Here is a 14552-nt window from a genome sequence, read left to right on the forward strand (position 1 = left end):
CGCTCGAGAATGCACTCGCGCCGTTTGCGACTGTGTACGGGGCTGTTTGCGTAGCGCCGGTTCCTAGCGCTTGCGTATATATACCCGCTCTTCCTGTCTGTAGGGACAAAGCATCCTCGGAAAACGCTGCTTTGTGGAGGAAAAACGTGGCGCGTTTTCCGCAGGCCGGGAGAGATTTATGGCGTAGCGCGGGCGCTGATGCGCTCGTTTCTGGCGTGCTTTTGAATGCTTGCGAACCCCGTCTCCGAAGGCTTGATTGGCTGGGGGCAGAAGGGATGCGTCTGTGTCCTATTGTAGCCTTTTCTAAAAGCCGCCGGTAGCTTGGTGTTCCGGGAGTATAGTACTTGAACTGTTTGCTTCTCCGCATAATTTACACTCCCGGAATTGTGTATTTATTTCGCGATATGTCATTGATAGCAGTCGCCTATTTGCGAATAGTGTACAGGAGTAGCGTCCAAGTCCGGCGTATTCTCAACACGGCTTGCGCTCTATTTGGTTCCTAAAAACCTGCTTGAAGTAAGCAATATGTGTTTAATGGAAATTGACAAATGCTACGAGTACACGGGTGTGACATTCACATAGTTTCAGTTTCAGAGGTTGGTTGGGCCTCGAGAAAAAAAGAACTTTGCACTAAGCTCGGGTAAGAGCAATGAGGCGAAGCCAGACAATTTTAGCTGAAGGTAACGGAAAAGGGCTGTTCATTTCTCGAATGATAACTTCACAAGGGCTAAAGCGAATTCTTCGAAATGTTGCTTGTGTCTGCAGTTTGCGGCGTAACCCGTGTAATCAACTATTCAGCGGCACATTTTTGCTGCTCGGAGACAAGAAGAGGTACACGGGAGTTCACATCTATTGGCGCAAGTATCCCAAGTGTTACAATTCAACAACACTCGCTAACCAATCCACATGGTTGTCTTCTTGTTTGAGACCCGTACGATTTGATCCAAGTTCTGTTAACTGCAATAAGCGACCCAATTTGTGTTTTCGGTTGGTTTCTACCTCCCCGTATTTATGCCCCCTTTAGAAAATCATTATTTGGGTTATTTTTTTTATCTTCTTACTTTAAAGTGGAGCCACATTCCTAGCGAGCCGTTTAGTACGAAAACGAGCGATTTTCGGAACGTCTGGCAAAGGAACAGGCAAAAGATGAAGTGTTCGGAGGAAAGGAAGAGAGAGGAAGTTAAGGTATGACAGAAAAGAGCGGGGGTAGGGGGGTGCTGACGCAGCAAAACCGATTGGGCAAAAAAGTTGCAACAGCGCAGGAAAAACTCCGGGGAGGGGGCAGGAGGCATGTCGAACTGTCGAAGTGTCAACGCTTTTGGCAGTCGCCGGCGCGTGCTTATCGATGCCTTCCCGCTGCGCTGCTGCGGCTGCTCATCAGCATCACCGTCACTCCTGGCGTTTCTTTTCTTCCAGGCTGCTTCGCCCGCTCAGTTTAGCCTGGACGTATACGCCGCCCTCTGATACGTGTGTGCCGCAGGGCTTCGCTTTGGTCCCGCTCACCTTCATTTTTTGTTCCCGGGCGCGCGCGGGTGTTCTTTGTTTTTCTGTTTCCCGCCGTATGTGTGTATTCTTTCCGTCGCGTCCTCCCCGCAGCCGTTCTTCGCAACACTTTTCTCCCCGATTTTTCGGACGCGAGGCGGGCGAGCGAGCGCTTGGGCGCGATTCTCGAAATAGCGATGCCGCCCTGGGCGCGGGACACGTTGACAAGAAAAATGGCCCTTCGCGGACGTCGTCTGCTGCGAGACTTTTCGGCGCTCGCAGCAGCCGAGCCCGTGCCGGGGTGAAGCCACCATACGGAGCCGCTTAAACCTTCCCCCTTGTTTTCTTTGTCCCCTTTTGTTTTTGTTGACGAGAGCCGGTGATGCGACCGCGCATCGGGACGTGACAACGCGGCTCGCTCACGTTCGTGTGCGTGCGCTCGTCGTTACCCATTCATAGACAGAAGATGGGAAACGTTTGCCCCCTTCCGCCGCCTCTTTCTTTTTTTATGGAGTTATTTGGATCGTAGTCTGTGGCGCCAAGAACGGCGACTTTTGTGGTATCGGTGCTATGGCAGGCTTCTACTGCAGCTAAGGTTTTCGAGTATGCTGGATGCTGTATCGCTGAGGACGTTTTACATAGTGTACGAACTTGAGACGTTTAAGACATTTAACGGCACTTGACCATTAACGTCACTCGTCCGAGCTTCTTGCTTACGGCTAACTTCAGCGCTTTCTGAAACATCCCGCGCATCTACTCAGTGTTATTTGTTCTCACCTAAGGCTGTGTCCAGAAACGCGTGTTTGGATAACGTCGTAGAGCGCCAGGTTTTCCCCAGAGAAGAGCCACGAATCCGTCCTTGAGCTGCTATCCACCCGGTCGGCGTCGATCAGAAAGTTGAGATTTACGGCTCCCGTGCCGATTCGCGCGCGCTCGTCCTTTTCGACGGCGATTTCCCGCGCTTTGCGCGCGAATCCGGACGAATCTGACAGCGAGAAAAACGTAGGGAGAACGCACGGCGGCGCGGCGGGACTCGAAAAGGGACGGTGATAAAGGTAGCGCGGACGATAGAGAGAATGAGACGGAGAGAGCAGTCGTGATTAGATCAGCGCAAAGCGGTCCGTCTCGTCGGGGATGAATAAGTGAGAAGGGCCGCTGGCCGGGCACAAAAGCGGGCCGCGTGTTCGCGGACCAGCTGCGCACTTAGCGCGAGGCGGGGTTCTTCTTAGCGAGCCTAGAGCGGCGCGAAAAAGGAGCGCATCTTCCCCGAATGCGGACAACGACGGTGCCGTATCAAATATGCAGCCGCCGCCGCCGCTCGCTGCTTGTCTCCTCTCGCGCTGCAAGTACAATTCAATTGTAGCAACCCGCTTCACGCAACTTTGCCAAAACGCCTGCCAACTGGGGCGCACGTACATCGCGCGCTTCCGACGTGCGCGCCGCGGCGCGGTGGAACGGAGCCCGAGATGGGAGGAGTTGGTACTGCGGCGACTCTCTCTGCTATATGCCCCTATTTGTGTTTACCGAGCCCCGTGCTAGCGTGCGTGTACGTGCCCGTACCAAAAACTCCCGTTCTCGTTTTCCAGGAGTTTCAGATTCTTCGCTGATTTTGTGAGATGTGAGAAAAAAATTCAGTTTCAGCGAATTTCCCCCCTTGCGGCTCCTGGCCTGTTACTATTTGGCATGCGAAAAAAGCAAACACAAAAATATAACGGATAACCTGGAAGAATGACCCTGTCATGTGTCTGCTACCTTGTTTTTCTCCAGTCGGTCGTGTTCTTTCTGGCCTGTCAACTCCCCCTACTTTCTCCTGAAAAAAAAAAAAAAAGAAAAACCGACAAATTGCCACTAAAGCACTATTCGAAAAAATTGTTACTTCTACTTGCTTTTTGCTTCACAGTGATGCTTTTGTTTGCAGTATTGAGCATTCAGCACTAAAATTAGGCGCGATGTAAGTGATTACTAATTATAGGCTTAGTGCAGCCTTCTCAGTCCCTAAGTAGAAATCTACAGATATTTGGCTGAATTGTCCGAGCAGAATTTGCGTGATGGTAAATGTGTTCCTAGCCATTCCCCTCCCACTCTATTTGTCATGCCATGAGCACAAATTGGCACGAACTTCCCTGCTCCTTTCTCGTTACCAAAGTTCAGACGCGCTGCACAGTAATGGGTAGCAGAATGAAAGAGAATTCATTGTTAATCTGTATTTCCGAGGAATCGGTGAGAAGACTGAATGTGATGACAGGTGTATATAGTACGTATACATCTATATCTATATAGTACGTAGACATGCGCAAGCATGCACTCTCACACGCGTACCTAAACTTTTCTCACGCAAGCCAGGAGTGGGTTCATGGGAGTGGTGTCATCCTGCATGAGTGACTACCCCCCCCTGCCCCCCCCTCTCTCTCTCTCTCTCTCTCTCTCTCTCTCTCTCTCTCTCTCTCTCTCTCTCTCTCTCTCTCTCTCTCTCTCTCTCTCTCTCTCTCTCTCTCTCTCTCTCTCTCTCTCCCATGCCACTAACGTTCGAACTTTGATAGTTGGCTTTGCATATTGTGATGAAAAACAGCTTAGACGAGAATAAAGAAGGGAATTCACACACACGAGCATTGTCGCAAAGATGTGAATCACGCCGTCCCCCCTTTCATTTCAGCGGCAACTTCTCTGTTATGCTAAAATATTCAGAACAGGTTGACTTTTTATTTCGTAGTCCCATCCCTCCCCTCTCCTATTTCTTTTTTCTTTTCCTCTGTCTATTCAATGGACTGATTAAATCATTTCTTCTGCCCCCTATTTTCGCCTCACCTTATTGGTTTTCAAGACTAAAACAATTTTTTTGGCCACTCCCTCTAAGTGGGTATGAGTTTGTTTGAGGCACCACCACATTTGATTAAGCATTCGTGTTTCTGAATTTTTTCCTTCACCATCACTAAATGCTGTTTCTCATCTCTCATGCCACTCTCCCTCTTTCTCTCTAAAAATTGAGATTGCATTCTGCCCCTGTTTCCATCCCGTATTAGGGAGGCAGGGCATGCCCTTCCACTGGTCATTATGAGCAGTGCCTTGATACCAATGTCAGGGAATAGAGTTGTCCTTTAGCTGTCTGTTCTGACACCTCCTCACCCATTGAGGAGTGCATCGAAGTTTGGCGTGCCTGACCACCCCTCCCTTTCCTTTTTCTTCTTTGGAGCAGGCGGCCATGTCTCCGCTGCAGCCGTGGGTGACTGGTGCCGCGCCCCTGCTCCCACTCTCGGGCAGTCCGCTGACGCCCACCATGCGCCTGGTGCCCCACAACTCCTGTTCGGGCACCCGAACACCCACGCCTAGCGCCGCGGCCCCGGACCCGGCACCCGACCTCGACACACCACTCAACCTCAGCAAGCCCCGAGGAAGTTCCTCGGGCAGCACTGCCAGCAGGTAGGGAAGGGTGGCTGAACAGGCGTAAACGCATAAATAAGTAAATACGTAAACCAGTAAATAAATAAATAAATAAACTAGACACACTTGGCTGGCACCGCGTGCTCTGTACTGTGCCCTCGCCCTCTGAGTCGCTTCTGACACCCCCGCAGCGTCAGCGGGAGCCCCACCCCGGCCAGCGTGAAGCACGATGCCAGGGACTCTGACCGCAGCTCAGTCTCGCCCCGGGGCTTCCACCCAGGAATGTCGCCCCACTCCGCAGCCAGCATTCTCAGTGCCACTGCTGCCAGCGCTCCAATCTCGGTGAGCACGCGCCTCTTCCAAGTCACTTTTGGGGCAACGCGGCAGCACGTCTGCTTAACCAGCAGTCGCTAGTGGCCGATTCACACGCATATATGCGGAATGGCTTGTGTTTTCAGTTAAATTGTTTCTCAGAGGCGGAAAGCTAACCTAGCTGAAAGTTTGTAGTATTTTCTTCAAAATAGCGGAGCTGTTCAAGCTTGAGCTTGGTCCGGTAACATTAGCAAAAAAAAAAAAAAAAAAAAAATCAAGAAAGAACTGCACCCCCTGTAAGTGTGCATCACCACAGATGGGGTATTATAACAGTGAAGCCAGCTTTCACACCTGTTCGAGTGTGAGAACAAGGGGCATACGTGTATGCGCGCCGATTACTATACCATTTTAAAGGTGATGGTCTTTCTTGGGCTACTAAGCTGCAAAAAAAAGAAAGAAAGAAATTGGAGAAGCTTGCAATAATGGTGCAAGGCTGGAAAAACAGTGGAGCGAGGGGTCGATTTAGCTTCTTTACCCCTGGGATCTGCTGTCAGTGTGGGGTACCGACCTTAACAGCCTTGTAGAACTTGGCTTCGCCCCTCAACACTTAGCCTAGCCTTGCAATAACATCGCAAAACCTAACGAACCTAACAACCTAGCAAAACTTAACAAAACCTAACGAAGTCTAGCAACACCTAGCAAAACCAAAAAGCTAGATAGACTCCCCAGCTCCGCTGTTTCTCCAGCCTTGCACTACGAGTGCGAGCTGCACCAATTTTTTCCTTCATATTTGTCGCACTTCTGTATCCTAGTTGGGCAGTGAAGCGGTCGGGGAACATTTCTGATGCAGGAGTTTCGGGCTCGGAATCAACTGCACCATGTGACCGTACGACAGTGATGCAGTGGGATCTCGTTCCGTTTCACTCAAAGAGGGAACAAAGCTAAACCCAATAAAGCAGTGTTTCCTGCCTTTAAATGCCAATCAAACGTTTATTCCTCTCTCTGCTCTTGCTCCTCTCCCACCAGGTTGGCTCCCCATTCTTGCCAGCTGCAGCAGCCTACGCAGGGATGACATCTCATCTCAGAGCTCCCGGTGGTATCCCTGTCTCACTCGCAAGCTTCATGGGTCACCCTGGAATCCCCTCGTATACTGGTACGTGCCTACCCACTGATAAGCCCAGCCGCGAGGCATAAGCAGTCGGAGCGTGAACCACCACGCTGATAATTTGTTTGAAGTGCGGCGCACTTTAGGGGCCCAGTTTGTCGTCGCAGCTCGTTCGGGGTCACAGTATCTAGCCGTTGTAGTCACGGCATCACACACCTGAACAGAGGCGTATCTAGACTGTAAATAGGTACACAATAATATCAAATAAAAACCATCTTGAATTAACACATCAATACCGCAGATTAATGAAAACTCAATCCAGTGTCTTTTTATAGGCCTTTTCAGTGACTGTGGTGCCCTCTCTGGACTATTTTCGGTATTAACGCCAAGCTGATACTGAATCCAGTCAAGAGAGGATGCCACAGCCCCTCTGGCAAATCACTGCTCTGCACTTCGACAGCTTTCACGTTGAGTGGAACCAGGGCCGTAGCCAGAATTTTTTTCGGGAGGGGTTATGGATTTCGGGAAGGGGATAGTTTTGCTGAAAGCAACAGTAAGTATTGCTTACGTGCTGTCTGGAAAAGATTTAGGGGGGGGGGGGGGGGTTCGAACCCCCAAAACCCCCCCTCTGGGTACGGCCCTGAGTGGAACTGCTTTGATTTTTCTCTCTTTTGGAGGTGCAACAGAGTAGCCAAAAGATTTAGCCCCATCCACTGACTCTATTAGTTTGACTTTACAGTGTAAATGGTTAACACAACGGACAGTTAAAGGGAAGCCCTGTAGCACATTGTAGGCTTAGAAGCAAGGGTATATGTTTCAGCCAATTTTTTACGTCTGCAGCAGAGTCTTGTCTCCCTGCTTTCAACCATAGAAAATCATGGCAGTTACACTTCCTCAATCAGTGTTCCTCTCAAACATTGAGTTTCGTATTAATTTATTTACTAGAGGAATATCCGGTGTTTGCGTTTACATAAGCTGCGCTTAAAAGAGCATGCCGTCATGTGCTGCAGAGAAGTTTTCATTTTCCCTTGGCATGGCTCATGAACGAGTTTGAAAGTTTCCTGTGGCTGCAAAAAGACCAAATATTATACTCAAATGACCATTTAAAGTTATTTCGTCAATGTAAAAGCACATCTTTTAAAAGGTGTATTCACTGATGATTTTTTAAGCATCTTCGCAGAAGACAAACAAATGAAATGTTGCCCGTGTGGTTGCATTTTTCATCAGGAGTGAAAAAAAAAAAAAGTTGGTTTGCAAGCCAGGTGAAGTAAGCCTGAAACACTGTCAGCTGTCATGGCAGCATGACTCTTGAGCCGCAGTTTTTCAGCTAGCACATGGAAGTTCATTCGATGATCTTAATGGCAGGAACCTGGATTGACTTACATCTTTTGGTTAGGGGGGCTCCAGTGTTCCTGGGCCACTGCTGGCAGCCTCGATTGACGTGTGTGGGTGGCCGATTAATCGCAGGCGGCCTGCTGTCGGGCGGCGGCCTCGGAGGAGGTCCCAAGGATCTGGGCGGCAGCCCGGGATCCCTGGTGGGGCCGGACAAGTTTCCCCTGCACCTGTACCTGCCCCAGTCGACCAGCAGCAGTGCACCACTGCCTCGGCCGCACACCTCCTCGGCGTCCTCGCGTCGAGACAACGACAGCTCGGCCTCCGAGACAGACACCAAAGGATCAAGTGAGTCCCCTCTCAATCTTCATGCGTGCCCTCCGCCCACGGCCCTGCTGGGTAAAGCATTTGCTGCTGCATTGTTTCCAAGCCATTCCAACATTTAACCCTTTCATTACACCTGCCACAGTTGCTTGGTGTCTAAGGCATTGTGCTGCTGAGTTCAAGGACGTCGGTTATATCACTGCCGAAGCGGCCGGTTTTCTGGTGGAGGCAAGAAATGAAAACACCCGAAGGTTTAGGTTTCGGCACTCGTAAAAGATTTCCAGGTGGTTTAAATTAATCTGGAGCCCTCCACTCTGGTGTGCCTTTATATCCCAAGTGCAGCTTTGGTGCATAAAATTCCCAAATTGTGAAAAATTTGAGATCTTTATGTTACACAGGAAGAGCGAGGGATGTGGTAACTACCGTATTTATTCAAATATAAGGTGTGTTTTTTTTTTCAAAATCCGTAGTCTGTCATATCCCACCTCAATTTGAAGCTGAATACTATATATATGTATATACATTGCACAGAAAGTTGGCTGCTTGATATCGAATGAATGGTTCTCACAAAAGTTGGTGGACACACGAAGGAAATAGGATAGACACATATGCTAGAAATAACTCAAATTGACTGTCAAGAAGCAAGCGAGCACATGTGTGCCATACCAAGGGTGGTGAGGTGAAACAAAAAGAAATCGGCCTATAGGTTCAGCTTATTTAGAAATCTGTGTCTTTTAATGTGTAGCATTCTTTGCCGAGTACCCCCACAGCTAGGACCATGTAACGCCCTGCATTTCCACAAAAATGCAGATTTGGCAGAAGTTACATTTGTTATCGTTATAATAGCATAATTAGAGATAAGTTGTCGAACTTTGGAAAACCAAAAAATAAAAAAAACTGAAAATGGCATAATGACGCGTAATTATAATGGCGTAAATGGAGATAATTAGTCGTACAGAATTTGGAAAAACCAAAAACTAAGACAAATATAAAAAAAATTGTTAAAAGTGGCGAACTGTGTAATGCCTTGCACTTCCACCAAAATGCAGATTTGGAGGAAGTTCTGCCTGTCAGAAGTTCTACCTGTCACCGTTATAATAGTGTTGTGGCGGCGCCCCAGCAGCTTGCGTCGTCTGCTGCCGCAAACGGGCACGCTCCAGGAACGATGACGCTGGGGCTGAGCCACGAGTGGCGAGTGCTGACCACGCGCTTGCGGGGCGCGCTGGGCACGAGGTGGAATAAAGCGGGGCCTCCAGTTTGGGCCCACGGCGCTGTAGCGTGCAGACGTGTGTCTTCTGATCTCTCTGTCGCATTCGCGACATTTGGTGACCCGGACGTTGCAGCGGAGCCACGTACTCAGAATGGACCCTCCCCGAGACGCCAGCGGTCCTTCTGTGTCCTCCGCTGCCTCTTCACCTGGCATCTCCGCCGTCGCTTGCCGTTTGCCCCCCTTCAGCGCTAAGCACCCCGACGTGTGGTTCCTTCAAGCTGAGGCAAGCTTCCGAGTGAGTCACATCACGTCGCAAGAGACCCGCTTCAACCATCTACAACAGTCACTGCCTATTGAGATCGCGGTTGAGGTTCGTGACATCCTTGCCAACCCGCCTACCACGAACCCTTACGACACGTTGAAGGCTGCCATCTTGAGCCGCACGAGCCCTTCGGAACGGCAGCGTTTCCAGGGGCTGCTTTCTGCAGAGGAGTTGGGTGACCGTCGACCTTCGCAGCTCCTTCACGAACTGCAAACCCTGCTCGGCGACGCACCTTCTGCCACGGACTCCCGTTTGTTGAAGGAACTTTTCCTGCGACGGCTCCCCTCTTCCGTGCAGATGATCCTCGCGACTGCTTCTGACCTTCCCTTATCCGCGTTGGCCGCGCATGCTGACAAGATAATGGAAGTCGCCACGTTGCATCCGCCTTTGTCCACGGTGGCATCCGCTCAATCTTCCGACCATACCACCGTGGCGGCGCCTGCTACTCCTTTGCCCTCACCGCTATCCGACGACCTCGCCGCTCTCCGAGACCGCATGCAAAACTTGGAGGAGCTTGTCGCCTCGGCTGGTTACAGCTCGCCGCCGCCTCGCAACCCTCGAGCTCGCCGGTTTGGCCCTTCTCGCCGTACCCCGTCTCCGCAAGTATTTCGCCAGGAAGGCACAACGCGCCAGCCACCTCAACACCCTGATTCATTGTGCTGGTACCATCGCCGCTTCGGTGCAGCGGCGCAACGTTGCACCCGTCCTTGCGGCTGGCCGGGAAACGAGGCGAGGGATCGTTAGCGGCGGCGACCGATTCCCAAGCCAGCGACAGTCGCCTCTTCTACATCACAGATGCCACCAGTGGTCAACGTTTCCTAGTTGACACTGGTGCTGAAGTGAGTGTGCTCCCCGCTAATTCCTGTGACCGCACTCAAGCACCACTGTGCCATCTCCAAGCTATTAACAAGTCCAGCATTCCCGTGTACCGAAAAAAATCCCTGATGGTAAACATCGGCCTACGCCGTGCGTTCCGCTGGATTTTCCTCGTGGCCAACGTGAGTCACGCCATTCTAGGAGCCGATTTCCTTTCGCACTTCGGCCTCCTGGTTGACATGGCCCGAAAAAGAATCCTGGACGCCACAACCGGCCTTTCTGTCATCGGCAAATCGTCTCCAGTCCATCCGTTCGCATTCACGCTTCTTTGCGACCTACCTTCTCCGTACCGGGAATTGCTGAACGAGTTTCCTTCCCTGACTGCCCCTCCAGACTGGACAAAGCCAGTGAAGCATGACGTCGTTCATCAGATCATCACCACCGGTCCACCTACGCACGCCGTGGCGCGTCGACTGGCTCCAGAGAAACATAAAATCGCGGAACAGGAATTTCACCACATGGTTGAAATCGGCATTGCTCGCCCGTCATCGAGCAACTGGTCCTCGTCGTTACACATGGTCCCGAAGAAATCAGGAGACTGGCGACCCTGTGGTGATTACCGCTCCCTGAACGTGGCCACTGTACCCGACAGGTACCCCCTACCTAATATACAGGACTTCACCAATAACCTCAGTGGATGTACCATCTTTTCAAAGCTTGACCTCCAAAAAGCCTACCACCAAATCCCCGTAGCCCCGGATGACGTCAAGAAAACTGCCATCATTACACCGTTTGGCCTCTTCGAATTCACTCGAATGCCTTTCGGGTTACGCAACGCAGCTCAGACTTTTCAGCGCTTCATAGACGTCGTCCTCCGTGGTCTACCTTTTGTTTTCGCCTACATAGATGACGTCCTTGTCGCCAGTTCATCGCTATCTGAGCACCTGCACCATCTGCGGATAGTTTTCGAACGCCTAGCAGAGCATGGCCTCATCCTTAATAGCGACAAGTGTGCGTTCGGGTTGCCGTCGTTGGAGTTTCTCGGTCATTTCGTTGACTGCAATGGAATTCGCCCTCTGCCAGACAAAGTGAAGGCCATAATCGACTTTCCCCGACCTGAGTCCTTGCGCCAACTGCGCCGTTTCCTAGGGCTGGTGAATTATTACCGACGGTTCATCCCGGAATGTGCGGCCATTGTTCAACCTCTCGAAACTTTCCTTCAAACTCCCAAGTCCCCCGAGTGCAGTCTTGAATGGTCTGAAGCCGCTGATCGCGCATTCACTACCATCAAGGAGCGCCTGGCCTCTTCTACCCTCCTCGTGCACCCGCGCCACAACGCTCCCACAAGCCTGATGGTAGATGCTTCCCACTGTGCGATTGGAGGTGTACTTCAGCAGCACATCCGCGGCAGCTGGCACCCGCTCGGTTTCTTTTCGAAGAAGCTTTCTCCCACTGAACAACGGTACAGCACTTTCGGACGGGAACTCCTGGCGGCATACCTCGCTGTGAAGCATTTCCGCTTTTTCCTCGAAGGCCGCAGCTTCGTGATCTTCACCGATCACAAGCCTCTTACGAACGCCTTCAAGTCATCGAAGACTACATATTCTCCCCGAGAGACGCGACATTTGGCTTATCTTGCAGAGTTTACGACGGACATTCGGCATGTCAAAGGAGTTAACAACATTCCAGCCGACGCCCTTAGCCGTATTTCCGCCATACAGCGCCCCGGTTTCAGTTCTCAGGAGTTGGCCCAAGCCCAAAGCGATGACGAGGAGCTCCGAACTCTACGTTCTTCAAACAGCTCCTCTCTGCAACTCGAGGACATTCTATGCCCTGATTCGGGAATCAGCATCGTTTGCGACATTGACCCGGTCTCAGGCCGCAGACGGCCGTACCTTCCTGCGTCTCTCAGGCGCATTGCCTTCAACTCTATTCACCGTCTCTCTCACCCTGGAGTTCGTGCCTCACGGCGTTTGATTGCCGAGAGATACGTCTGGCCGGGCATGAATACTGACGTACGCGCCTGGGCCCGTTCCTGCCTCGCCTGCCAACAATGCAAGGTCTCTCGGCATACCACATCGCCTCTGGCTACTTTCCCACTACCGGACTCAAGGTTCTCCACAATTCACGTGGACCTTGTTGGCCCACTACCACCATCTAAGGGCTGCCGCTACATCTTGACAGTGATCGACCGTTTTACCCGCTGGCCGGAGGCTTCTCCAATCGACGATATTACGGCTGAGACTGTTGCTTCCACGCTTATGTCGACGTGGATCGCCCGTTTTGGCGTGCCGTCGGAGATTATCACAGACCGTGGCCGCCAATTTGAGTCCACACTCTTTCGCCACTTGACATGCCTACTCGGTGTTACTCACCTAAAAACAACGGCCTATCATCCTCAAGCCAACGGCATGGTCGAGAGGTTTCATCGTCAGCTCAAGGCCTCGCTGATGGCTCACGAATCACCTGAGCAGTGGGCAGTTCACCTTCCTCTTGTGCTGCTAGGATTGCGCACTGTCGTCAAAGATGATCTTGGTTGTGCCGCATCGCAAATGGTCTACGGCACGTCTTTGCGATTACCGGCAGACTTCCTGGTCCCTCCACAGCCTCAAGATAACCCTTCCTCTCCTGGCTCATCCTACGTAAAGGATTTAACCCGGTTTTTCAGCTATATCCGTCCCCAACCGCCACGGCCGTGTTCCACAAAACCCACTTTTATTCACCCAAGTCTTTCTGTCAGCCAATACGTTTTCATCCGTGTCGACAGTGCCCGCCGGCCACTTCAACCGCCCTACACCGGCCCTCATCTCGTCATTTCACGCGGCGAAAAGACGTTTACAGTTCGCGTTAACGGCCGCGACACTGTCGTTTCCATCGATCGCCTCAAGCCCGCTTTCACCGAGGCTGAACCGCCTGCCTTCGACACCACCATCCACCACTCCACTTTGAACACCACCACTCTCCCCTCCGTTCGCAGCCCCACCCGCGAACATCCCAGCGCAAAGACTGTCCGTTTTGCCGACACTCCGTCTGAAGAGGGGGGGGCTATGTGGCGGCGCCCCAGCAGCTTGCGTCGTCTGCTGCCGCAAACGGGCACGCTCCAGGAACGATGACGCTGGGGCTGAGCCACGAGTGGCGAGTGCTGACCACGCGCTTGCGGGGCGCGCTGGGCACGAGGTGGAATAAAGCGGGGCCTCCAGTTTGGGCCCACGGCGCTGTAGCGTGCAGACGTGTGTCTTCTGATCTCTCTGTCGCATTCGCGACAGTGTAAAGGGAGATAAGTGGTCAAACAGAATTGGGAAAAACTAAAAAATAAGAAAAATAGGAGAAAAGTAGTAGCAAAAAGTAGCGAGCCCTGCATTTCCACAAAAATTTAGATTTGGCGGAAGTTCCACCCATAATCATTATAATAGCGTAAATAGAGAATTGCTTGAAACACAGTTTTGAAAAACCCAAAAATTTGGCTGTAAAGAACTTGCACTCTAGACAAGCGGTACAAGAACGCTACGCATTAGTGACACTTCTCTGAATTTCTGCAGATTCTTTGATTTAAGGACATGAATGGTTCACTTACGCAAATGTTTTTATCTTTAGTTGCCACAGAAGCTTCAGGTAGTAGTTGCCTGTCTAGCCGGTTAGCAGAGCAAAACTCCTGGGCATTTTTTCCCTCTGGCTTTATGAATTGGATGTTTTTTAACTACACACTCCTCCCACCAGTCTGCGGAGCAAGCAAGGGAGGGTTTATGAGGAGATTTTTCTGAGATTTCTGCAAATTCTTCGTCTTCCGTTGGAGTCACCACACTGAGAAGCTGGCTGTGAAGCAGAATGTTGGCTGTGCCATTAGACACTCACCCTCTATTTTTTAGCATTCCCACTGTGCATTGAACCTGAGCAGATATTCCTAGCATGTACAAATTGCATATAAAAGAAAAAAATTTTCTTATGTAAAAAATACGTTCATTGCGGGAAAAAAAAAACATTTACATGCCTTAGACGGATCCACCCTTCTTTGACCAAGCACCACTTTCTTATAAGGAATCCTCATCACTTTAGCCCAACAGATGGGGGAAAGGCGTTCTCCCTGACACCTTTGTGGTTGGAAGACATTGCGCTAGTGAAAAGAAAGACCTTGTGAGGTTTCTCGTTACTGGCACGTAAAAGTGTCACCTCGGAAGGCATTCAGTGTTGATTATGCTTTACTGGAAGAGAGCGTGTGCAGATAATTTATTAATAGGAATCAACCTTATAGGAGATTGTCAGGAATGATATCA

At 51.0% G+C, this 14552-nt stretch overlaps 1 protein-coding gene across 1 annotated transcript in view; it reads left to right on the forward strand.

Annotated features, from left to right (window-relative positions):
* The window catches only part of LOC144177816 (uncharacterized), a 32581-nt gene that overhangs the window by 11984 nt on the left and 6045 nt on the right, over window positions 1-14552 (forward strand). The window contains exons 4-7 of the mRNA XM_077705401.1: window positions 4676-4899; window positions 5052-5202; window positions 6199-6325; window positions 7745-7957. Coding sequence (XP_077561527.1) covers window positions 4676-4899; window positions 5052-5202; window positions 6199-6325; window positions 7745-7957 — 715 coding nt within the window. The remainder of the gene's footprint in view (window positions 1-4675; window positions 4900-5051; window positions 5203-6198; window positions 6326-7744; window positions 7958-14552) is intronic.

The sequence above is a fragment of the Haemaphysalis longicornis genome, unplaced genomic scaffold (genome assembly GCF_048455015.1).
Source record: "Haemaphysalis longicornis isolate Haplotype H1 unplaced genomic scaffold, Haemaphysalis longicornis Haplotype H1 scaffold_316, whole genome shotgun sequence".
Taxonomy (NCBI): Eukaryota; Metazoa; Arthropoda; class Arachnida; order Ixodida; family Ixodidae; genus Haemaphysalis; species Haemaphysalis longicornis.